The sequence below is a fragment of the Glandiceps talaboti genome, chromosome 8, assembly GCF_964340395.1.
Source record: "Glandiceps talaboti chromosome 8, keGlaTala1.1, whole genome shotgun sequence".
Lineage (NCBI taxonomy): Eukaryota > Metazoa > Hemichordata > Enteropneusta > Spengelidae > Glandiceps > Glandiceps talaboti.
This window is the reverse complement of record NC_135556.1, coordinates 8,079,128-8,106,535: the sequence shown is the minus strand read 5'-3', so window position 1 is coordinate 8,106,535 and position 27,408 is coordinate 8,079,128. Positions and strand designations below refer to the sequence as shown.

The 27,408-nt window shown below is 37.2% G+C and overlaps 2 protein-coding genes across 4 annotated transcripts in view; one reads left to right on the top strand and one right to left on the bottom strand.

Moving 5' to 3' along the window:
• Window positions 1-19,156, bottom strand: part of LOC144438421 (sodium- and chloride-dependent glycine transporter 1-like) — a 78,142-nt gene extending 58,986 nt beyond the window's left edge. The window contains exon 1 of the mRNA XM_078127442.1: window positions 18,864-19,156. Within this exon, the coding sequence (XP_077983568.1) occupies window positions 18,864-18,899 (36 nt within the window). The 5' untranslated portion in view covers window positions 18,900-19,156. The remainder of the gene's footprint in view (window positions 1-18,863) is intronic.
• Window positions 9,588-26,675, top strand: LOC144438422 (sodium- and chloride-dependent glycine transporter 1-like). Of its 3 annotated transcripts, none has more exons than XM_078127443.1 (14): window positions 9,588-9,740; window positions 16,493-16,700; window positions 17,527-17,658; window positions 18,002-18,242; window positions 19,035-19,167; window positions 19,557-19,691; window positions 20,024-20,127; window positions 20,520-20,644; window positions 21,034-21,146; window positions 21,386-21,526; window positions 21,908-22,007; window positions 22,253-22,371; window positions 22,721-22,894; window positions 23,588-26,675. In XM_078127443.1, exons 1-14 carry the CDS (start codon window positions 9,675-9,677, stop codon window positions 23,714-23,716), a joined length of 1,920 nt encoding a protein of 639 aa, XP_077983569.1. In that variant the 5' UTR covers window positions 9,588-9,674; the 3' UTR covers window positions 23,717-26,675. The 3 variants fall into 3 exon arrangements, with proteins under 3 accessions (XP_077983569.1, XP_077983572.1, XP_077983570.1); XM_078127446.1 differs by lacking the exon at window positions 9,588-9,740 and adding an exon at window positions 11,423-11,636; XM_078127444.1 differs by lacking the exon at window positions 9,588-9,740 and adding an exon at window positions 12,274-12,434.
• Window positions 26,676-27,408: the final 733 nt, after the last annotated feature.

Sequence of the window (27,408 nt, the reverse complement as noted above, 5' to 3'; positions counted from 1 at the left end):
CATACATACATACATACATACATACATACATACATACATACATACATACATACATACATACATACATACATACATGAATGAAAGAATAGCAAACTACAAACTATCATGTTGTTGGAGGACGTTGCCCTGTTGATGACCTCCTCTACCCTATTTTGATAACAAGGACTAGTCAACACGGCTATCACATGACTATTACATGATATGTGTTTGATGACGTGTTAAAAGGAAATACAGAAAATCGTCACCATCTCCTACATGTATCTTCTTTTTGGACAAGGGGGAACTAGAAATTAGTTTTATCAAAACGGAACTAGTGTGCTGTTTTGAAATTACTTCTCTTTCTCAGACAGTACTGTAACACTTATTGAGCTACTCTGAATAAATATATCATTATTATAATTTGAGATTAATTTACTTCATACATACATACATACATACATACATACATACATACATACATACATACATACATACATACATACATACATACATACATACATACATACATACATACTGCACATACTCAATTCACAAGAAAGATAACAACTTTGAACTCTATTAGTATATTGTACCGTGTCACATATCAAAGAGGGCAGGAAAAGAGCATGTCATTTTCGCCGAAGGCACTAATCACGATTCCACAATTCATTGAACGAAGGAAACAGCAATCCCCCCCCCCCGGTCCCGGTAAAATATATCAAATTACTGTTACTGTCAATGTGTACATTTTTGAGCAACTTTGTCGTAATGAATTCAAACTTTTCACCTTATGACGTAATGTTAGAGTTGTTCATCGCCACAGATGTTGCATGTATTATCATATTCAATGACCAAGTTAACAAGAAATGGTTTAATTAAAGCATATTAATTAGATTTGAACAGGTTGCCTACTATATACATGTACTATAAATCCATTACTTGGAAGGCTGGAGAAGTAATTTTATTTTGAGACTGCTGTTAACTTACAATGTTTGAAATTGTCATTATTGTATTAAAAATTAAAAACAGGAATATAAACACAAAGGCATGTTATTTTGTAATGTCATGATCAGCTAAGATAATGTTTAAAAAGAATAAACTTTAGGCAATATTTTTCCCCCTGGCAACCGGGGAAGCAGGGGAATAGTTACAGGAAGTGCCAGGAGATGGTGAGTATATGAGAGGGGGAAAGTTCGTTGTTGTTTTTCGCTGTTTTAATGACTACGTATGCTTCATAATCATATGTTGATTTCATCGAATGCCGTGACAGGAAACACCGTCATGTACAAGTCACAAAGTGACCCAATCTAATTAAAATATGATGTGGTGAAAGTGGCTAAATCATTATTTACCTCTATTTCCATCGTTTTGTGTCGTTCGTTTTTGTTCCGAGTGATCGCCACCTTCACTCCGAACAACAACAACAACAACAACAACAACAACAACAACAACAACAACAACAACATACGACACAAAACGATGGAAATAGAGGTAAATAAAGCATTTAGCCGCTTCACCACATCGGATTTTAATCAGATTGGATGTGACCCTACTCTTTCATTACGGTGTAATGCTCTCTTCACATGATATGAGTAAGCTATATCTTCATATACAGGCAAAGTTTAAATATTTACAAATTGTCAACACTAGTTTTGCCGCCCTTATTTGAACAGACAATAACTTAACAAACCCGGTTGATGTATTGTCACAACAAACCATGCGCTATATGACTCCTCCCATCCCATTTCTTTCGAAATTTATAGCTGTAATTATTTTGTGAATATGCGGGAACGGGTCAAGGAGAAAGCAAGTCGAATATGTCCAGACACATATATAAAATCGGTGACCCAGCACTCGGAAGTCTGTGTCTGTATATCTGTTTGGAAACGATCTTTGGCATAGCCTAGAAAGTGGACACGTGTTCGATTCCAGACACTTAAAAAAAAAGTCAGGCAAGCACGGAGCCCAAGCGATTATTTTATTAGATACCGTACCGTCAATTGTTTTGTTAATTAAAGTGAATGAAATGCACATCATATCCTCGTGTTCAGTTTGTTACTGTTGGCTCTAAACAACAAATTGAACAGTTACTGTATTAAATAATGACAAAGTGAGCGTGTTTGTGTGTGTGTGTGTGTGTGTGTGTGTGTGTGTGTGTGTGTGTGTGTGTGTTGGGGGGGAACCTAGAGGACGTTGTGGTGAGTTCAGAATATATCGTATCGTATACAATTTGGCTGTTCGAACTGTCTGCCTTGAGCAAAATAAAAGTGAATTGTATCCTATATCTTATTATATCATGTTATTTTTGGCAACGGGGAAATGTTGTGGATTTTTCAAAAAAGTCAGAAATAAATCACTCTATTAAACTCACAACTTATTCGTCATGCCATTCAATGTGCCGCATATAGAATGTAAAACATTTGGATGACATCCGAACTATGTGTTGTGAAGAACAACCGATGCAGTGCCTTGGTTCCTAAGCCATCAAAACCACCATGCTAGAACATCATACACACGGAACAAATAAAAAAACAAAACAAGCAAAAACAAATAATGCTGACAAGGCAGCTTGAAAACCATCACTTCCACACAAAAAGGTTAACAGACAAATCAAACAGAGCAAATGTTGGCTTTTCGATCGGTAAATCTCTTGTATATTTCACATCACAGTTTCAAAAAGGCAAGGTCATATCAATCACACGTAAGGTCACACAGAATTGGCAACGCATCGATTTTGTTAGTACTGGGAAGTACGTATGACTTTTAAGATGCAAATATAAATCCTACCATCCCTACAAATGTTTGTTGTTTTAGAAAATAACCAAAAAGGTATGATTTATAAGCATAAACCCATTCTATCAAGACAGGCATGATGTGCGCATGCGTACGAGGTGTAATTCTTCACGGCTCTCCTGACATTGAAATTCGACTATGTGTGTACGTGTGAGGGTCTATGGTCAGCTCGACCGTGAAAGTTTCATTCAGACACCGACTATTATGTAGTTGTATTGACACTGGGAAACAAGTCGTTTCCAGTGTTCCATGTGTTGCCTTTACAAAGTGGTCATAGAAAACATATTTAGTTCAACGAAACCACGTAGTCAGACTTTCGCTTTCTCATATTTCGTCTGACAATGCAGACTTTCAAGATATTTTAAAGGAATTTTATAGATTGTAAGGTTTGGAATTTAAAAAATATTCTCTTTAAAGGCGAGCGGGGAGGGCCGGGGGGAGTGACAACGTAAACGATGATGACTTTGAATTATGATGTAAATGTACGTTGCCTCCGACATATTGATACATGTTCAAATTCTCGACATATTTTACGAACTAAGTTTTGAACTCTGTGGTTAGTTCTGTTACTGAAATTATGACGGCTATTCAATGTTTATTACGACTTGACATACTTTTGTTTCCTCAAGTACCGTATAACTGACAACGTGATTTTCGTATCTGGCTTGTACATGTCGCTCTCTTGAGCCATTGACATACGCTGGCTCGTATCCGCGGGTATAGAGACCAGGGTATGCCGACTTGTCGAGATGGTGTCTTGGCATATCCATAAATTTAAGAACAGGAAAGACCAGACATCATCAATTTATTTAAACTTCTTTATTCCACTACATTTTGAGCTCAGACTGGCTCTTCATCAGGTGTATAATTCTAAGAGATACAACAAAACGTACATAAAAGTAACTGCAATGTCTGAGATAAAATGCAACACTAACACCAAGCTCACAACAAGCCGTAGGATAAAAAAATTGACCCATTTTCTAACTTTTCAAAAACACAAATTTTCTATAGGAAACAATGACAATTCAATTCAAAAAAAATAAACACATTGTCAATCACAAACTTTAGTTCAAACGCTCACATTACACTTTAAACAATTCATGTACAAACATCAAAACTGATACTGAATACACAAATAGGGACTGACCTTGACCGCAGTCTGATACATATGAAAATGTAATAAATGCTAATTCACCAGGGAGTCACTTTGTTAGTAGGTTAAACGAAACTTTGAACAGAGAAACAAATGTTTATGTTATTGTTGATGTAGATAGTGATGGTGATAGTGGGAGCGATGATGATGATGATGATGATGATGATGATGGTGGTGGTGGTGGTGGTGATGATGTCAGATGATGTATTCTTTTAGTTTTCTAATTGTAATAGGGTTTGAACATGAATAAATGTTCCTTAAAAGGTGATGATGATGATGATGATGGTGGTGGTGGTGGTGGTGATGGTGGTGGTGGTGGTGATGGTGGTGGTGATGATGATGGTGGTGGTGGTGATGGTGGTGATGATGATGATGATGATGGTAGTAGTGGTGGTGGTGGTGGTGATGGTGGTGATGGTGGTGGTAGTAGTGGTGGTGGTGGTGGTGGTGAAGATGGTGGTGGTGGTGGTGGTGGTGGTGGTGATGATGATGGTGGTGGTGGTGGTGGTGATGATGATGGTAGTAGTGGTGGTGGTGGTGGTGGTGGTGGGGGTGGTGGTGGTGGTGGTGGTGGTGGTGGTGGTGGTGGTGATAGCAACACTGACAATGAAGACTCAGAGGGAAGGATAACCGTAATGGTCGGAAAATGGTAGAGTTGATGACGCTTAAAACGGAAACGACAGGTCACACTGGCACAAAATCAAGTATAATAACTATTCACTATTTCAAAACTAAAACTAAAGCAATGTTTCAATGGCCTCATAAATAAACATTGACGTATTTGGTTTTATCGGTAACTATGGTAACCGAGTATCGTGTCTCGTCTGGTTAAGTATGCAATTTATGAGGTTTTGATGTGCACATTGGGTACAAATCACGACAGTCAACGAGTCTGCCTGGCGATCCAAACATGCTTTTAAATGTGATCTTAAAATTTGAATTGTATTGTCTGTGTTCATTTGCATTATGTATGTAATTGATTTATGTATTTAATAGATAATATAAAAGGCATAGTTATTTTTAGGAACTTTGATTTCAATATTTGTCTTATGTAAACGTTTCCGTCCGGTTTTATTGAAAATTGTATCTATATGAAGCATTCATGATGACATCTCCCTTTCGTCTGAGCGGTTGATCTAATGCTGCTGCAATTCTGTGTATATGGCTTAAAATAGAGTTGTGTGAACGCTGGTGATATTCGCAGATGTATTGAATTGATTGAATAACTGATAATTCGAAAAGACTGGACATCCTACACATCGTTATTGATTCATCATCATCATCATCATCATCATCATCATCATCATCATCATCATCATCGTCCTCCTCCTCCTCCTTCTCCTCCTCTCCTCCTCCTCCTCATCATGATCATGATCATCATCACGATTATCATCATCATCATCATCATCATCATCATCATCATCATCATCATCATCATCATCATCATCATCACCACCACCACCACCACCACCACCACCAACAACAACAACAACAACAACAACAACAACAACAACAACAACGCCACTATTGACAGTATTATCAAAAACGTCAGCAGCGATTCATTGTAACATATCATTACTCTCTATGTAGTGTGCTATAGCTTGAAAGATCCAGAATGCACGTCTTGTTATAAATAGAAACATTCCTCGATGCAGTTTTAAAAATCCAAATGGGTGTTTTAAATGTCACATGTACTTTTATAGATAATAAGTAACACACATTCCGATTTAAAGTAGTTTTTACTCTAGACTGTCTTATTCTCGCAAACCAGAGCTCTTACTCCTTCCGCAACATTGTCCTGGACGTGCCGTAAAAGAGGCTGTGGTTTACGACGATGGACTGTCTGCAACATGTTCTAACAGCAGTGATCTACAGAACATGTTCTAACAGCAGTGATCTACAGACTGTGAAAGTTTGGTGTGCCATATTTTCATTTATTCATCATACATCTAGCGATAGACAATACTGCTATTCATAAATCGATACATGAATACGAAAATTTACATATTACTGTTGGAATGTTTGTGATTACTTTTTGTTTAATTTCTTTGGTTTCAAATCTCCCATCCGCTTTATTATTATTGTTAACAATGATAATCACTGAAATAGATAAAGGTATGTTGTAAATATTGATGTAATCTCCACCCCATTAATAATATCAGACTGGGGGGGGGGGGGCGTACTTCCTTCATTTCAGCATAGGAGACTTTCATGTACAGAGGAGGTGCTAGGAGCATGTTGGCGACCAAACTATGGTATTGTTGGTTGGTTGGTTGGTTGATTGATTGATTGGCGGGAAATAGATGTTGAACGATACTGCCAAGGTTACAGTCAATTATAAAAGAATTCTTAGTAATTTACGCGCGGAATAATTAAAATCATAAAAAAAACTAACTAACAAATATTACTGAAATGGCAGTCTGACGCTCAGTACACTACACACGGAAGGTTAACAAACAAATAAACAGAGGAAATGAACAAGAATGACTTGACGAATTGTTGCATTACTGCACAGTATGTACTTTAGATCTCCTCTATTCTTCAGGGTAAAATTATACAAAACATTTGGCAAACCGTGGATTGGTTCCAGTAAATAGCATTGTTGGTGTGTTTTCTCACATAACTCAAGACTAGTTCGATGGCTTCTAACGGAGAGTTGTAATGAAATCTTAAGTTTAGTTCTCCATCTAAGGATTGGGGTAGGAAAAAAAGTGTCGTTTGAGGGGTCACAGGGTACACGTGCTAGGGCCAGGTTTATCGGAAGCATGTTTACATGGTTATCTGTTGGCCCAAACCCTCTGATAAGTTTCCCTATACTACTAGTGGTGTGAGGTTTTAAAATATCACTGTGTCCATGGCATTTAAGTAGTTGTCATATCAAGCTTCACTTTTTTGGGTTGAATGGTTTTTTATTTGCCTTTCTGTGACACTCGGTGAGAAAGTAAACAATGGTGTTTACTTTATGACTAAAAGAAGGTTTCATGTCATGACCTGGCAGGAAAGTTGGTGATCTCTCGAGATTCTGTTGAGTCATCGAATACAAAATGTTAGTCTGCATTGGTGGCGAACTCAACGTATTTCTTCGGCACGAGAAACACAAACGCCTATCCCAAGCTACAACAAATTGGTTTTTCAGAAGGACTTTGTTTATTAAGCCGAATAACCAAATCTATGGGGCTAAGCGGTACACTTATCAGGCCTGCTCAGTTCCCACATAATTTATTGTGTGTTTGGTCATGGTTCACCTGAGTCACATACTCTCCCAGTGCACTTGGAAAGACGATAACTATCTCGGGATTGATTTGGTCCAGGCTGGTTGGGTTGGGGGTTGAGGGAGCTCATAGGTAAACCTTGAATCACTGCTATGCTTATAATCTCAACAATGCATAATTTGAACCATGCATGGATATATTATCTCTCTATTTTAATCCTTGCCCGGACCAAGGCCGAGGAAAGAATACGGTATATTTCCTCACTACAAAAAAATCTAATAATTGTTATGTTATTTCTGATTCAATCAAAACGAGTAATTTTATAAGGAGATGAGAAGTGAATTTGAGGAGATATCATTTTGAAATGAATGATCTATTGTAATAATCATCTATGTTGAAAACTGAAATGAAGCACTGGAGTGTAAAAATGGTGATGAAAGGGTTTGTATGGATTTGTCCTTGTACTGGTTTAGTTACGTAACGCGTCCATTCATGACGTACAGTCACGAGTTGAGGCCAAGAATGGAAATTCCATTATTGGGTTTGACACCAATGCCACGTGGTCGTAGAAAAAAAAGCAAACAAAAAAAAATATTATAAAAGTTTGGCGTTTTGATACGTTTGTTCAATATCATGACATACTGGCATCCATATCAAAAGTTAATTGCTTCGTATAAGCTTACGTAGTTGACCTGATAAATATTTTTTTTTTAGTCGGAAAGGCAAAATAGCTTTGTTACCGCCTTAGTTTCAACCATGAGTCATGTACGTACACATAGCATAGGCTGACCTGTGGTATGTTGTATTTACAAATACTAGAAAACCAGTCGCTAAAACACTGTCAGTGAACGCTTTATACATGTTTCTCACCACGGTACGAACCACTCTTTGGAGTCAGTACAGTCATGGTGCAATGAAGACTGATTTATGAAAAAAGAGAGCAAAATATTGCTATGTAAAAAATAGTGTATATATTTTCTAATTTTTTCGAGGTGTATGGGTCAGTGAAAGTAGGTCATATGACTTGTCGTTTATAAAATGTATGTGCAATGGTGAATTTTGAAAGCGAAGCACCATCCGTACATACTGATTCGAAACGTATTATGATATCAGACTACGACTATAATCATATCGGAGAGATTCCGAAGCAAATTATGACCTAAGTCGGAATCGTTGGCCTGTCACATAATCCGTTCATGTTTAGCAATCGACTTGACATGTGCGCGCTTGTACAGCAGTATGCAGTATACAGTATGGAAGTTTAGTGTAAGCTGACATCCGCATTACTAGACCGTGACTTGCAACTTCGGATCCCCCCAAATAACGTTAAACTGGCCGGTGACCGGTCTAGCGAGCCATCGATGAACCGATAAGGTTCTACGCAAGTATATTGTATACACCCAAAATACACTCTGGAAAATTTATAATTCTACGAAAGCTCAAACAGGATTTACCATTTTTGAGTTACCAACCAAAACGTGTAGAGGTTAATTTTAATAGAATTAAACCCGACAGTTTGCACACGGTTATAATACATATAAAAATAATAACAAATACAATTCACGTGCAAACGTCACGTTACAGCCTACACATATTAATTTTCAAAATATGCTAATTTGATTAATTAGTTACGACGATGATCACGCTTTCGCTGACTGATCACGACCCCATTTATGAATGACATGTCGACTCGACTTGATTCACCCGCTACATGTACAGTACAAGAAACGAGTGGCGGGAATATTGAAGTTCAAAAGAATCGATCGCCTTTGTTAATTCAGCTCAGACAATGGTTTTTTTGTCTACCTGTGCCCACATATTGCAATGAAAGAAAACAGTTAGTTACATGATTACGCTCCGCAACGTCAACCACACCTAAATCCAAACAATTCGCACAACGCTTGCTCGCTTCAACATTTGCCGTTGTCAACTAGGAAGAGAAAATACACGAAATGTTGAATACTGAACCTACTTCCACGCACAGCCTATGTCAAAAGTCGATGTTCTTGGTATTAATCAATCGACACGACAATACAACACTGCAAATACGCAACGTACAATATTATGAACAATACACACACTTCAATTCACGGTTTCTGTACTAAACACTGTTACCAACCAAGCGTACAGTCCTGTGTAGCACTGAAACAGCAAAGTAAAATTTACACTTTTCAATAAAAATGACGGCAGGCAAAGACAACATTACAGTATTCACACCTTTCCCGCTAGTTTCCGAGGCAACCCTACTAGTTGTTACGTCACGGATAGAAGGCGGGGCTATAGCCCATATTCAACTGCGCACTCGTGAAATGTACACAAGGGCGCTAAAATATGCCTATGACATTGATTGATGACTGGCCTCTCAGTGACATCACCAGCCAATCAGATCACAGTACTTTTGTCTACACAAATTACCTTCCTCATTTAGCTTGCAAATGCACTAGCCACTTTGTTGTGGTTGCTATTTCCCGCGTTGAGGCATATTAGTGTATACTCTCAATACAACAACATTGCCGGCGTTTTTCTCCGTGACAACAATGACGAAGACGATTGAATTTAACAATTTTGAAACAGTAGATGTGAAGAAACTCGAAAACGACAAAGTAAGTACTTGGTTTATTTCCCTATACATTTTCCTTGAGCGCCATATGCCATTTAAGGGAAAAATATTTGGAAATTGGATGTGCCGCGTGGAATGTGCCCGCCATCGATGGTATCCTTGTAACAGGATCCGCGTGCTGCATGTGACTCTTACATTTGACAACACTCTCCTTTACACAAATAGTCTAAACGTTACGATTTTGACTTCGAAGTCAGTGTACCATATATGTTGCCGAAAATGTCACCGAAATGAAAGAATTCAACCGTTCGTTGTTCCATATGCTTCACTTTCAATAGTACACAGACGATATACGTAATAAGAAATACAATGTCGGCCGGGTGGGTGAATTTTGAGTCATTTATTGTCGGCAATTGTTCACAAATACAATGAACCAATTTGATTTAATTGAATATAACAGGACAGTTGTGGTGTTGAGAACATTTACACCCCTTTCAAGCGAAATTTAAACGAACTTTACCAGGGCAACCACGACGTTCATAGATAATTTAGCTTTGTATACACAAATCCGGCAAATCTACACACGAAAGCTTGAAATTTGCTCGCCATGCTTTGACCATGCCCAAATTATCATATGTAAGTAGTTCAAGTCAGTCATAGCACATGAACCGCCCAACAAGTGGGCGTGTGTCATACGTAATGATATGATTAACCAATCAGACACCGGAACGCAGCAATGCGGGTATGTAAATAAACATTGCTGACGCACGTGTTTGGCTCATGTACAAGTCCTTCACCAGTTTAGACTGGACTAGTTGGATACCATGTAAAGAAGAGAGCTATACCAGAATTCGGAATAAATTCCATATGTTGTCATTCCAGGAAATATTTGTTATTGGCTTTGACGAGGATATCAATCTAGTCAAACCGATAAACCAGTATTGTCTGCCTCAAGTCCCATCCAAGAATATTGTCTATGATTGTATATTCATAAAAAAAACGTGATTGATATAGAGAATGATGCAGAATGTGACTCTCCACGAGAAATGTCACCAGTTTACTCCTTACTCTGGACGTAAAAGACAACACGAAAAATTACCACAATAGTGGAGAAATACACAATTATAAACATATTGACAAAAAGAAATGACGTGGGCGTTTTGACAGGGTTTTTCTCGCCAAATTATTAAAAAGCGGCTCATGTGACAGCATCAAAACATAAACGTAAACAATGGACCAAAATATGAAAAACATCCTATACGCTCAGACTGTCGACAGAGTTTGGGCTAGCTAGCTGGGACATGCAATGGAATGTAAACACACATGTAATATCCAGACGAAGACAGGGGGAGATCAGGTGTAATCGTCTGTTTATGCTTGCATACACATATAATTAGACAAAATTATATCTCTATGATGTACAACATCGTCTAGTCATTCTCTCTTTTATCTTTCGGGAAGGAAAAGGCTTAACATTTTATCTATTAATAGTATGCCCGTATCAGAAGGATGACGACGTTTCAACTTTGGCATTTTGCCAAATTTCAGTATACTCTCCCTACAGGCTAAGTAGGTCAGAGGTTATATTCTGAAGGTCTCGTATTTCCTCTTTTCCATTTATTTATCTACGTGATTGTTTTTGTTTATATCCTGTTCATTCAATAATTTTGTATATTATTGCCAAATCTGAGAATAAAAAAAATGAAGTGACAGAATTGTAAGTCTTAGGAAAATGATCACGTTTGACGCCTATGTGCTCCATCTCGCATCTCACTTGGGAGATTGTTGGAATAGATCTAGTCATGGCGGCGAGCAGAAAAGCGCTTTGGGATTTGAGGAAACCCAACACACGTAGAAGACGACTCCACGCTGTACTAAATTAATCTTCACACTCTCAATATCATTCTCAGCCATGAGGATCGCTGGACGTCAGAATATAGTCAGTATAATATGAGCGAGTTGATTTATTGCTTTTGCACCATCACCATGAGAGAGAGAGAGAGAGAGAGAGAGAGAGAGAGAGAGAGAGGGGGGGAGAGGGGGAGGGAGAGGGAGAGGGGGGGTGTCTCACCCCAGCGTTGTATACATACGCGAGATCGCCATGACCCCAGTAAATACGCGAGATCGCCATGACCCCAGTCGATCATAACCGATTACTTTATTATTCCACATTGTTGTTCCTTGTACACAAGTACATGTAATTTGTAAACATATTATAATGAACTATTGACCAGGTCTACGCGGTGTAACTGTCTTGTTCCACTATCCCCACATGTAATCATGTAATACTAATAAACAGAAACCCAAATCATAAACATACAACTGACTCAATACGAAAAACACACAATAATACACAGCAACTGTTTTGGATGTCGTCAATTTGATCATTGCCATACCTTGTAGTACCAGTAGTGCACATCACAGGCAACGTGACGACTCACAACGGCTAGCTATATCGAATGTTGCGCCCCCTTCTCCCTGTACATGCGTGTTCCTCCTCCAACCCCTCATCAGAATGATTTCGCCCATCCATTCATTTCCAAAGTGTAAACAAGTGGTGACGTTTACCTTTCCCCTAATACGCGGACACTCCATATGGCAAACCTTCCATGACCAGATATTCAAATACGGTGTGGAAAAAGTAACCAGATTTTAGAACGTTTCATTACCATACATCATGGGAGAAGAAATACTAGAAAACCACCTGATCACGGGAGAGGCACACCGTCAGAATAAGGTAAAATTGTCGATCAATATATACGTACACGCACGTTAGTAAATTCGCTTGACGTAACTGCGCGGGAAATCACTGGGAACGATCAATCACACAGCGCCGCTCATCTCATTCATTGATTTGTTTTACACGTTATCCCAAAACCATTACGTTCTCTAGTAATATTATCGGGGTGAATGTAAACACTCGTGTTATTCGATTTGAAGTTGTGATGTGGCACATCATGTAAAACAGTTCGAATATTTGGCCCTTTTCCAACAGTTGAGGAATAGGAAAGTGGCGTGTTTTGAGAAAGAAACGGCTTCCCAGGTACTTTTACATTCAGAGTTGAAATCAATGGCATTATTGTGTTGCTGGCAAATAAAGTAATTCAATTCAATTCACCGCTACCACAAAACTTAAGCATTCAATTTCATTGATAAACTACAAAAGTGAGAGGGGCAAAGGGCACCCGGTGAATGTGGTGCCCATTCAAGGGAGTTTATGTTTGTGCAATTTCAGCTCGGATCAAAATGAATAGTGACACCTAAAAAGACTAAACATGTCGTGTCCACCGTAACCATCAAAGTCAGCGCTGGTTTGCTACACTGCACGGGAGAACATTGCATGGTTTGGTAAATCTACATGCGTTCTACCCATAAGCCATTGCAGGGAATGTCTCCTACAGAAGTAACGAGATGTACTTGGATACATCTACCCTATATTCTTCAAGACAATTTTATTACATGGCGTCCGTGGTCACGAGGGTACCCAATAAGATTCTATGCTAGGTCACATCGAGTGAAAAAAAAAATAGTTTTATCTGTATGAACAAATTGTCCGCACTGAGTCAATATTTTGTATTGATTTGGAAATAACAGTTGTGTATTATCGCAGCCACACAAAAGAGTTTTTTACTCGCTGTTTATGGAAAATGATGGACGTGTAGTAGTTCACACATTTATTGCACTCCTGAGCTTAGTCCAAGTTGTCGAGATTGTACACAAAGCACGGCACGATTAAAAAAAAAAACCCGAAGTTTTGGTCAAAACTCGAAATTGTTAATTAAATATTACCAATTCTCGTTGTGGGTGGAAAATTTGAAGCATTTGTCGACATTCTTGGCGAATAACTTCCTGTTCTGGTTTAGTGAGTTCGAAGAAGATTATCCTTGGTATGCGATGAATGTGCTAAGCATTTACATATAACTGTATTGGGATATATATAGCTTTTTGTTTTGGAATTAAATTGGCCGCCACGCATCGCCCATGTCTAGAGACCCCGTTACGCGTTCGTTAAGGGGGGGGGGGGGGGGTCTATGAGTTCCGTTTAGGTATATGTGAATTTAATGCACACCAATTTAGAACAAACGATTTCAAACACATGAAATGCGTCTGTGGGTGAAGTTGATTCGTCTGTACGTACACGGTATGCCTGCTACGAGTCATGGACATTTCGCGCCTTCGGCGTGAATTGAAGTAAACAGACAATGGTTATTATATAACTTTATTATGTGACGTTCAATACCCCTGTTGTAGAATGTAAATGCTGTATGAAAGGGAAGGTATGTCGGCTATGAAGAGTCTGCCATTGTTCTTTACGTATCCGCCCGATGTAGACAACGGTGCATGTAAAAAAAAACGTTACAGAATGAACAATGTATACAGACTACACAATGACCACTGCACCACCCGCCAAAAACATTTTCTCACGATGCCCGATTCGATGTATGGGGTGGGTGGGTATATTACATGTATGAATATCACACGTCCAGTATTAGTGTCAGCATGTCGATAAAACGCCGACAAGTCCCCAAGGAACTCTGCAACCACGTGTTCGTACAACACAGTGTATCTAGCATTTTACTGAAATGGAGAGAGGGCATTCTTCATATGGGGAAAACATGCAAACATTCCAATACTCAAAATAGGAAAGTCGTCTGCACTTTTCTTCGGAAAACAATCCCTTGGTGGGTAAAGATTTTGAATTAAAAATAGTAAAATAATTTTGGGTTTCACGACGTCGTAATTTTGGTTTGTGGGGACTGTCATTTAGCATGTATCTAGGGCGTGAAAAATCATCCACTAATAATGAAAGTTTAACCTTTGACCTTTTGATTTTGACGATGGTTGGTTTCACACCAAGAATGTTTCTGTGTGTACTCTGTTTGCTTTAGTGTTTAGTGATTGGTTGCTAGACCGTGAGGTGTTGAAAAGTAACCACAATGACACTTTTGAGACTTTCATCAACGCGAAAAAGAGGAATGAATTAACTGTGTAATCCAAAATAATAAACTCGTGCAGTGAAAGAAAAGTGAACTTAATGAAATGGTGACCTGCTTTCTGTAAAAAGGCGGCAAGGCTTTGTAGCTGCCCTTCATGAAACGAATTTGGCTTGAAGCTTTTTCTCGCAAATTAGATTCGAATTCCTGAACAAAACATATATTATTTTCATGGCAAATTATGTATTCCATTGGACGTGTATATATTCTATTGAAGTTATTATTTCTGACAATTTTTTTTAATATTTCTAATTTGTCGATGAGCGAGTTTATCTTTAGCGTGTCTTCGGTCGACGTCACGGCGACCCTATCAGACAAAATTAATGCGGTCAACAGAGAGTAACTCAAGGTTAAAGACCGTACCCACCAAGGAGACCTCGCTCTCATATATCATGTATATACTTCGGAATCTATAGTATGTATTCCACATGCCATAACTTGTAGGGCCTGCTTCTCAGTTGAGTATTTCTACATTTGATACGTCTTCCTACTGACTCCAGATCCAGGTCTGACCTCAATTTCGAGGAATGGACCGGATATCCACTGAACTGGATGTATTGTAGACTTCATGGTTTCGGTCGTTTCAATGTTTTTCTTCCCCCTTTGCTCTCGGGAATATTTCAGTGAAAGTGTTTCCGTGTATGAGAGACGTCGAGATTGCTCTTCAAAATAATTTGCCAACATGAAATTAAAAAAAAAATAAATCGAAATTCCCAGCAAAGAATAGCCGGATCCATTCCAATGCGTTGCTTTAGTTTCGAACTTAGTATACACTAATATTGTTTGTGTTTGATGCTATTGAACAAGTTCATGGAAGGTCGTGCCCATTCGATGGGAAAGATACAGCATAATACGTACTTTCAGAATGGAAAATTTGCTTGCCAGATGTATCGAAATTTTGACCGGGATTATTGTGTACAAACACACTGAAAGAATTACACAACTTCGTGATTGAATGGTTGAAAGGGACTATTTGCTCCACGACCTGGTGGGTCCCTCGAGATGCCATTGAGCTGTATGTACACGTATCAAAACGAGACAGCGGTCTCAATAGGAATGAAGTAGGGGGCACACACGGGGGTCACGAAGGGAGGGCAACTCAGACACTGAGACAGTCTAACGTATGTTACATTATATTATTATTATTACTATTATGTTATATGTAAAGGAATACATCAATTACCAGTACTTGGTCAGCGAAGACTATCAGTTTATAAGACGAAGTAATTCAATCCATCTTTTATACAGAACTTTGGTCGAATTATGCGAATCAGGTTGAAATTACTTGGTCAGGATATAGGATCAAACGTGCATGCTTCCTGGTGTCGAGGCGAGACACTGATGAATAATAATTAAGTTTGTCTGGAACGGTAATGGACCCTCGCCAGTTGTAATTATTGAGTATACCGAATAATACCTACCTAATTCATTGCATTAAACCGGGCCGTCATTGAATAACGAATATCTCCTATTATTGATATGGGTATAATATATATATATAATTTCTCTTAACATTTTTAAGAAATCAAGGATCGTGCATAAAGTCGGGCGTGTATTTAACCGTGAGTGATTTACGCAAGTCAACCGTAAACTATCACCACTACCATTGCTTGTAAAGTTCTCAATTTACGTGTATGTATCAATTCATCCGTAAAACTCCAGTTTTTGACCGTTGCACATTAAAGTCTATTTATAGCCAACATTTATAGTTATCTAAAACGAAACTCAGTTTCACTCTGTATTATATTATATTACACATCATCTAGTTTTCTAAGAAATTCCTTGTTTTCTTCCACTGCAGGAAAACACCATCGAAAATGACAAGAGTGCTTCTATAGAGTTGAATGACCTCTTGGACAAAACTGGATGCAAGCTTCCGGTGGAAGAAGAAGGTGTAACAAGAGGCAGCTGGGGACGTAAAGCAGAGTTCGTGTGTTCATGCCTCGGCTATGCCGTCGGCCTTGGAAATCTATGGAGGTTTCCATATTTATGTTATACAAATGGAGGTGGTAAGTTCTGAGTTTACATTTCAATAATTTCTCCGCAAGAACAGAGAGTGTGGAAAGATAAATAAATGATAGAACTTCACTGAGAGACACGCAGGTTCCATGTGTTCTGTCGATTTACGTAATACTTGGCTGACCACGCAATGTTTAGATTTTGATTCACGGTTTTTACACCACGACCAGTCACTGTAATGTCAAAATAAGCTGTTCAAAACTAAACAAAATACTATCAATATGCTAGTTGTTGAGTCTCCCACGTAAAATGAGCTGCTGGAAAGTGAAAGCAGAGCTCAACATGACTCCATTGCTTCAAATCCACGTAGTAAATACGGCAGCAGTTTTCACATTGTGGTGTTTGGCATAGTGCCAATTAGCATTTAGCAGAAAGTGTGTGTACGTTCAAAGTTTCATTACAGAAATTAGAATGCATTATGAACGATATGAATTGTAGAGAAAATGTACTCTTCGCGCCAATTAATGTTGCCGAAATTGAATTGATAAGCTGGACTAGGGAAACAAGCTGGCTTCCCTACCATTTCATTTGCATTATTAGTACATATTACGTACACTTCGACGAACCTGAAGCATGGCGATGACATTGCCGATTAGTCGCTGCTGGGCTGAGAACAATCGTAATACGTCAATAGAGGGCGCTATTTTAATATCCTAACGTCCATCATCGTATTCTGAGACCGTTTTCACCTTTATATAGTGAAGTGGGGACAATGCAGGGATATGCCAGCCATGACTAAAAAAAATAGTCCAGAAGGATGCATTATAGGTGCTGTTTTCTGATTCTCATATTTCTTTGTATTTTTTTTTATCACAGGTGCATTTTTGATACCATACTTCATCATGTTAATTTTTGTCGGTATGCCAGTATTTTTCATCGAGTTAACGCTTGGTCAATTTGCTAGTCAAGGATGCATAGGAGTATGGAAGTGTTGTCCACTGTTCAAAGGTAAGGAGATTTATTTTATATACAGTTACATGGTGGCTAAATTTACAACAGACTACATAATGATTGAAATAGTGATTCATTACACCAAAATCTTTCATTACATTTTGAATGGTGTGGAGCAAACCTAAGTAATATAAGTAATAATCGTTATTTGATTACAATGTGACCCTCCTGAGGTATGAGAGCCAGTTATTAACGTACTGAAATTGTTACCAACTGTCTATTTATCTTTTACATCAGTAAATTTCTGACCATGTATTATAACAACACTATGAGGAATGCCTGAGGTTGAACAAACTAATGAATGCATAAACTCATAAATACCTCTATCTTTTCTGTACAGGACTTGGATATGGGATGGTGGTACTGAGCGGTATGGTTGCTATTTATTATAATGTTATCATGTGCTGGTCAGCTTTCTATTTCTTCGCCTCATTTTCTGCCTTACCTGGATTGCCATGGGTTGGTTGTAATCATGACTGGAATACACCGGATTGTTATGACGACAGAGACATCAACGCCACATTGCCATCAGTTAACGATACCAATGCAACAATTACAAGTGCCAGTGAAGAATATTACAGGTACATTTCAGTAACACATCTCATTCCTTTCTCAACCTTATTCTTATACACTATACACTTGCACTTTCAGACTCAATCATACTTATTGTTAGTCTACAGTGTTTTATTTAAGGGCGGTAAGTAGGTAAAATCTACCAGGGTTCCCACATCATTTTACCGGGGTTCCCCACCAAAATTATGATACATTGCATGGGAAGCACTACCAGTTTTACCTCTTTCCCCCTTTCTGTTACCGGGGTTCCCAAACCTTAGCAAAAACACTGGTCTAGCTGCTGGACCCTCTGGTAGTCATAGGTTGAGGGCTTGACAGTACTTGAGTAACCACATGTCCAAGGGTTTGACTATTTAAGTGAGGCCTGGTTCAAGGGCTCAGCTTTTGTGCGACATTCCAAGCACAGATCTGAGGTCTTACTACAAGACTTAAGTTTAGTGTCAGTACTGTTATATCTTTTACATTTGAGAGGAAATTTTCAGAAGGATAGACTCGTGAATATAATGATAGATTGACTGTATAAAATCACTAGCAGCTCATTTCTGAAGGACAGCCAAAACACATGTACAACTCCAAACATAATATATGACAACAATAGTTTATAGTATTCTTATTTTAATTTCACTTACCTGTACACTGACATTCAAAAATAACATTTTCAACATTTCGAGGTATTCCACAACTATGATACACAATTGGACAACTGCAGCAAATACAATTCCCCATTTGAAACTTCAGTTTCTGGTAAATTCCAATCATATTAATAATAACATATGGATTCTTTTCTCTCTTGATTTCAGCATATATGTCTTGCAGCAGTCAAGTGACATTAGTGAAACTGGCTCCATTCGTTGGCATTTAGCACTCTGTCTTGTTTTGACCTGGTCAATTGCCTACTTCTCTCTTGTTAGAGGTGTCAAGTCTGTAGGAAAGGTACGTTCCTTGGCATGTCTCTCCTTTAAGTTGTTCTTTCCTCTTTCCCACAACTTTTTGCAGAGATTTATACATGCAAATATATCGAGGTTAAGCTGAAAAAGGAGTTTTTGAACAAATTTCACTGAAAGTGTGTGTATTTTGGTGAGAGGAAAAGAACAGAATAATGGCTGCAGAGAGAAAAAAAAAAAACCCAAAGCATTAGATATGGATGTGGATGAAGAAAATTGTTGAAAAAAAGGTAGCAAAGGTAGTTTTTGCATCCAGTTTGACTTATGATGACAGCATAATAGATTTTATATAAATAAAGAATCTGATGATTTACGAATAGATAATTTTCTGTACCTTGATTGTTCTAATTACTTTCATATCTTGTCTACTCTTTACAGGTTGTATACTTTACTGCTTTGTTCCCCTATATCGTGCTATTTATTTTATTCATCCGAGGAGTCACTCTTCCTGGTTCTTATGAGGGCATTAGGTTTTACATGGAAGCCGATTTTACCATATTGAAAAATCCAAGAGTAAGTATGCCTATAAAATTTACCACGTGTGCTTTGAAATAAGACATTACGAAATAGGAAATTATGAAAAACCTAAGCAAGATTGTAGTAATGTCTTCCATTTCTTGTGATGTGCTCTCTGACCACTGTGTATTATTTTATCTATAATTTTTATCGAAGTTTATCTTGAATATAATCCCAGGAAAGCACTAAAGTCATTAATACTAGTCAAGTGGATGGGTCAAGGTTTTTCAGTTTCTTCAGACATTTTATGTAGTTAATTAATGAAATGTGGGATTTTCTATGGCTATGCATGGTACATTTGTTGACTATCAATTTGTTTGTTATTGCAGGTATGGAAGGATGCTGCTGCTCAAATCTTCTTCTCACTTAGTGCTGCTAATGGTGGACTCCATGTTGTCTCCAGTTACAATAAATTCCATAATAATGTCTATTTGTAAGTATTAGTTTTAGTGTTAATGATATAAATATATGCTGTAACCCATTCCCCTCACACCCACTGTGCTTTGTATTTCATCCCCACCAACATAGCTTTGTGCTGTGCATTAGCCATGAAAAAAGTGTCAAAATCTAATTATAATAAAATTAGGTGAAGTAAAAGAAAAAAAATAATATAGTAGCTTGCTAGATAATATACAATTTGCAATAACATACAAATGGGAAAGTTTAATTCAGAGCAAGACCAAATTTATTTCAGACACTTGCATCAAAGAAAAATATGAAATAGGTATGGGAGGAATGCTTATTAGTGAACTAGGTATAACTAAAAAGTAGTGTGAATGACATGGTTGCTATATAGATTTAATTTATTTGTCTTATTATTTTCAGGGATGCTGCCATTATTCCGTTACTCAACTGTGGTACAAGTGTCTTTGCAGGATTTGCTATATTCTCCATCCTTGGTTTTATGGCTCATGAGACTGGCAAAAAAGTCAGTGAAGTTGCCACCTCAGGTAGGAACCAGTTATGATACATTAATATTCTCTTTATCAGAAATAGCATTTTATTATCTCTTGGTGCATCATGTTAGTAAAAATTGTTCAAGTTCTTGGTCAACACCATGACTTCAGCACCATGCAGCACTACACATTTACATTATTAAAGCCTATAGGCATGAGAATAAGTCTTGCTCTATTTTGACTCGCTACCACGAGGGAAAATGCTATTACACTTGCCAAGAATTGAACAATTTTGAAAGTTAACTTAAGAAGCAAAAATAGACAAGAAGATGGCAATGAAGTGTTACAGGATCTAGAACCTCTTGATGTTTAACTTTTGACAAAATCATCAAAATGACTAGAAAGCATGTATTCATTACCTGCAATTTTATTTGTAATTCCAGGTGCTGGTTTGGCATTCATTGCATACCCAGAAGCTTTGTCAAGACTCCCAGCATCACCACTATGGGCTGTTCTCTTCTTTATTATGCTAATGACTCTTGGTCTTGGCTCTCTGGTAAGTCTTTATTTTCACCTACTTATCATTATACAATGTTTTGTTAAAGAGTGGAGATAGACATTTCAAAGCAATACTTATGTATAATAATAAAAGTTTTAAAACTAAACATGCTGTAGGTAGAAAACATGGTATAGCATACAAAAATAACATGTATATGATCTGGGAAGGCAAATGTTGTATTTAAACTTAAAATTTGAAATTGTGTATTTAGTATTTTGTGTTCTTTGATATTTCAGGTTGTTATGGTTGAAACAGTAGTTACCTCCCTGCGTGACGACTTCCAAATTCTTCGCAAATGGGAAAAAAATCGTAAATGGGTATTGCCATTGGGAATTTGTCTGTTGTTCTTCTGCCTTGGAATGCCACATATTACTGAGGTAAGACTTCACATCACTGGGCTTTATTTGTTATAAACAATTACTACTGACGTTGTGTAAGTTTTTAAAAGCCAAGATAACTGCGATTTCTGTTAAAAATTTAAAAGAATATCTTGCAACAAGAAATTTCAGCCATAAAAACATAAAATTATAATATAGTAAAAAAAAAAATTAAATGAATTACAAACTGAATTAAGATATATATGAAGTGATTACACCACAATGCACAGACCTTTAAAGGTTGATATTGCTCCTAAAAGCAAATATTCCTTGAAGATGCAACAGTGAGCTTCACCAACTCCTGGAGCCTGTTTGTCCTCAAAGTACAAATGCCATCATTCTCCTCTATAACAGATTTGTTTCTTCTGTTTAACTCCTTAGGCTGGTCTATATTGGTTGCTTCTACAAGATTCTTATGCTGCTGGTCTATCTATGGTTATCCTTGGCCTTGTCGAACTTCTGGTTATCACATATATTTATGGTATGTATCCCTTCTAAATATTCCATTGATTCACAAGGTGGTGGCATTGCCACTATGATTCCTTAAAAAATGCTAAATTTTGAAACAGTTATACAATAACCATAGAACTAGCAATTATTACAATATAATAACTACTTGTATGAGACTTGTATGTGCTCTGATGGTTACAATTTATATACTTGAAGTAATACTACTTTGCATCAACCTTAAAATGACGTAGACATCCTTTATTGTCTTTCTCACAGGCTTCAAAAACTTGTTGGATGATGTTAAGATAATGGTTGGAGAGAGATCAAAATTCTTCTGGTACTGCGTTTATATAACAGCTCTAGTACCTATGTTCATTGCACCAGCATTAATCTTGGTAAGTACTGTCATGTCAAGATCATTAAAAAAGCTGATGTCCTCTGTGCATGGATAATGAGTTGACTGTCTTTGGGGTCTTTGCCCAGATTGTCTCCGTGTTTGCTTTGATCTTCTGGAACCGTGCAAAAAATATCATGAGAAGTGAATTGTTTGTTAATCCCTCACCAAGGTATAAAAATATACCTGACTCCCCCTTTGTTTTATATATTGGGTACCTAAAACTTTGCAAAAAGCACTGTTATGATGTAAATGCCACTGCATAGCACTGAATGATAGTATTTATGATGACATTACATATACTAAGTGTACAATTATTTTTAACATAGACCATTCTCTTTCTGTAACAGTTTGTCCTGATCTTCTACTGTGTTGATTACAAACCTATGACTGTTGGCAAGTACCACTACCCTGCCTGGGCTGACCCCGGCGTTGCATGGATGATGACATTTGCTTCTGTCAGTCTCATCTTCGTGTACATGGTATACCATCTATGGCAGAAGGAAACTGGCACATTTATGGAGGTTAGTAAACGTTTTAATTTGATCTTTTTGAGCAATGCATTGAAATATACACAAAGAATATGTTTTCAATACTGACTATCATGGGCAAGTTCAGGAGAAAACCAGTCCTCCGTGTTTTGAATATGTAATAGGATGTAGAATTACATGCCGACTATGTGGTGTAACATAGTATGTATGCAAAAACACCAGCTGAATGTCCTGCTCTGTAATATGCCCTATTGATCATATCAGTCTTGCTGTTCTCTGCCTGAACCAACTTACAGAATTGTGAAATGAGTGCAAAGGTTGCATGTCATTTTACATTAACTGACCTAGCAACCACTTCCAGGCATATGTAGGCTTAAATATCCAATCACAAACCAGACCAAACTGTCAAATCACATGTGACAATGTACCCATTTTAATATTCATGCCACTGATTCAAACTGTTTGTGAGTAGTTATGTCAGATTCAACTTCCTTTCTGGCAAAATGTGAAGTATATTAAGAAACCACCTGTAGTTAACCAAGTACAGTTTTCATTTTGAACAAGGTTAAGGACACTAGAATATCTATATAAAAAAAAATAATGCTTAAGTGTTGAATTTAATTTTTGTTCCAAACACAGTACTATGGTTTACCAATAGATGAATTTCCATTTCAAGATAACATAAAGTACTTATTTTAATTTTCTTTCTTTTCTTTCACATTGCAGCGCTTGAAAAATTCCATCAAACCCACTAAGGCATGGGGGCCTCTGCTTGACGCCAATCGCAAGATTGCTGGCCATAGATACACAAAACTTAGAGAGAACAATTCAAACCGTGATATTTATTTCTTGTGAGATGTCGTATGAAGATGTGTACAAATTGGAAGAAAAAAACTGTAAATTATATATGTTGAGAAATCCCTGAAAGCTAAGACTCTTCCCTTATGTGTTGATCAAAATTGGAACGTGTTTGACCTGAAGAAGAAAGATGTAGATTTGTATTTGTAAGAAACTCTCGTTTTGAAAGAGGTAGCTTACGACTTATGCCTTGAGAGATGTCCCAATATGATGCTACAAAAGAAATTCAGTTAATTCGTGTCTGAACAAATTTACCTCGGAATTGTGAACACTGAATTGTGACATTTTTGCATTGTGTCCACATCAAAAGCAAATATAGTACACATCAAATCAGGGAGATGATATTTGTATAGATTTGTTGGTTATGGTTAAGAAAAAAAAAAAGATCATTCATGTCTTGAGCTTTCGGTGGAACAGAAGGTTACAGAATCAAAAGAAGAGTAGATTTGTATCATATGTGATCTGGCGACAATGTTCTTATGAACAGACATCGCTCCGAGGTAGTCTGTGGTCGTCGGTCAATCTCTCTTCCAAACAGACATCGCTCCGAGGTAGTCTGTGGTCGTCGGTCAATCGCTCTTCCAAACAGACATCGCTCCGAGGCAGTCTGTGGTCGTCGGTCAATCTCATGATGCGCACACTTGTGACAATTTCAAAAGTTTACGGATACCAAGCCGTACTTTGAGACAATATGAAATTCTGAAGATGTATATTTTTCCGAACGGCAACAGTGACTTGTTCAGAGTTTTACGTTTGTGCCCTGCTGTTTTTGTTGTCTTCCCGTTTGTATTCCATATAATGTATTATGTGAAAAATTAGAGTTACGATCTGATCACTGTATCGTATATATATATATGTGCCTGTTATGTACAATGAAAATGCAAGAAGAATTCCTAGTGCAACCTTAATTATCCAACACCTCAATGCAACTTTGATGTGTGCATGCAATTTTCGTACTTCATTCAAAGGATGTAGCTGAATGTGAATGATGCTGAAATATAAGCAAATTCTCAATGCAAATTTCAGGCAATCGTACAATGCAATTTAGTGTGTTTTAATGAACTTTTTTTCAAAGTCATTGAAATACCTCATGTATAAAAGTGGGTGGTACGAAAGGAGCGCTGCCGAATCACAAATCACACACTCTGTGACTTCTACCTATTTGCAAATTACGCACTGTGTGGCGGCTAAATTAGAAAATGGTCATGCTTTGTAGATAGCAGTCTTCAGCAACTTTTACAGTAGCTTGATACTTTTGAACCTAATCTGATTCCGTATGTTTCATGTAAGAAAGCTTCACATTGTGTTGAAACAAAACACAAACTGATCTTGGTTTTTTTTTTTTATCTATTATGTATTCTTGACTTTATGAATTGCCTATCTTAGAGTTTCCAGTGTGTGGAGGTTCCTTTCTTAGGCAGCTATATCAATTGCAAAATGCAATGCAAGTTTTGAATCTTTCTAAAACTAAAAAACCAACAAGAGTTAGGCACAAACTGATGACAAATTCATATTAATATATGGAGATAATACAACACAGTACCCTTTGTGTCTAGTTTTTGTTGGTTTAAAAAAAAGATGAACGAAAAAAAAAATGTATTTCGTATCTATTTTTGTTGTTGTAATGTTGCAGTGATTCATATCTTGGGTATTCAAAGTCCGGTTTAGATCTATTTTATTTTTGTTCATGCAGTGAATGAACGATATAACTTGATGACTGCCCAAAATAGAGTATTTAAGTTTTTTGTTTGAGTTTATATAAGAATTCTACAGTGGTCTTGCAGTTTCCAGTTGTTTTAATTTTGTCGTTCTCAGTGTATTATACATAGAAGTTTTATTTATATCTGTTTAGAATGCAAATGAAATATTTCATTTCGAAGCTTGTGAAGTGAAAATATATATGAAAGCCCGGAATCTCGTAACTTTGGAATATCTGAGAAAAACAGCACTAATTCGTAGACCATTTCAATTTTGTTTTGTTTTCATCATTTGGGGTGGGGGTGGGGGGGGGGGTGGATAATTGTATCCCAAGTGGCGTGTTGTGTACAAAAGTAGTTATAAGATATAGTATAGTAGGTCTTAGTAGTAGTATGTAGAATTATCTTTACAGAATAAGTATTCACTCTATATATATGTATTTGTGAATGACGGCATGTGTGAAAGAGATGTTTATTTTTCGTTGAAAGCTTTGACATACTTCTGAGACACAGTGTTGTATTATCTTTGATTTAGATAAGACCAATTTGAAATACTTTATTTTTTCTTTGTTCTTTATATTAATTATATGATGCATTTTGTTCAGACCTTCAATCTGTTGAAAATGGCGAAAACGGAATAAGAAATATTTCTCGTCTTGACAACTTACGGAACCGAAGCACAGCATTTTTACTAACTTCGTCTCTAGACCTGTACATTATTTTGTCACTTATTTTGGGTTCTTCAGATGTAAATTTCTGAGTAAAGTTCCCAAACTTAAAGAAAAAAATCAATATTGTAGATATGCTTTTAACACGGCACTGTTAGAGTAACAGAACTGCACTGTCATTTCTAATATCACAAACATAGTTTTTAAGAAAAACGAGTGAAAAAAACCAACAAAAAACAGTTTGAGCAAATCTCACACACAAAAAATACATAAGTTAAAAATAGATAAAGTTTAGAGAGAATGTATATGACATTTCAGTGGTACTTGATTAATAACTTGTAAACTGACAAGACGAGAATTATTTTTTTTCCCCAACTCTTTTTTCGTGTGATAAAAATTCACATGAACAGCACAAATTTAATGACAGTATTAGAAATTGCAATGTAGTTGATACAAACTTATTCTGTACATTTAATTATTGTTGTGGGGAAAGACATCTATTTTTACACTGTGACGGTATAGCAAGAAATTATACTGGAGCATTGATACAATTTTATTAAGTATTAAAGTTGAATTCTGTATATACAGTCAGTAGTGGTGTATGCTGTTTTTTTGTGTGCAGTCAACTGAATGAATGGTGAACTGCAAGTTGAACAGTTTTCTGAATGAGTGTCAAATGGGATATTTGCAACTGTGAAAGCTGTTTGAGAATGAAACAACTTGGGAACAGGTGTGAAATTGGATATGGGAAACTGCAAGGTGAACGCAATCAACTTGGGAATAAGGTGTGTGAAACTTAGACTGACAGATCAGCCGTTGAGGGCGTGCGGTCTAATCTCCCTTTCCCCTAAACTATTAGGACAGGCTGATAAGCCTGGACCGACGACATCATTACAGTCTGCTGGTTCTGTATTTTGACAGATCAGCCGTTGTGGGCGCTGTCTAATCTCCCTTTCTCCAATCTATTAGCACAGGCTGATAAGCCCGGACTGATGATGTCATTACAATCTATGTGAAACTATGACAAATTAAATGTGCATCTATGAAAGTTGAACACATTGTCATGCAGCTTCAGAATGGAACTACATTTGTACTTGGGAATTGGGAATGAGCAGCTTTAGAATGGAGCAATTTAGGAACAATAGACAATTGGAATATGTGAAACATTAGAAAGTTGAGTGCAAAGAAATTAGGAATGAGTGGCGAATGGGATGTGAAAACTACTAGTTTGACTGTAGAAACTAGTAATATGTGCAACTTTGGAAGTTGAAGACAAACTAAACTCATGCAGCTGGGGAATGAAACAATTTGGGAACAAGTGGCT

Bases quoted from the DNA above. Each gene is read 5' to 3' on its own strand.
- LOC144438422 (XM_078127443.1), top strand. From the start codon at position 9,675: ATGACGAAGACGATTGAATTTAACAATTTTGAAACAGTAGATGTGAAG. The intron at 9,741-16,492 runs GTAAGTACTTGG...CTTCCACTGCAG, and splicing joins AGAAACTCGAAAACGACAAA to GAAAACACCATCGAAAATGA. The intron at 18,243-19,034 runs GTACATTTCAGT...TCTTGATTTCAG, and splicing joins GCCAGTGAAGAATATTACAG to CATATATGTCTTGCAGCAGT.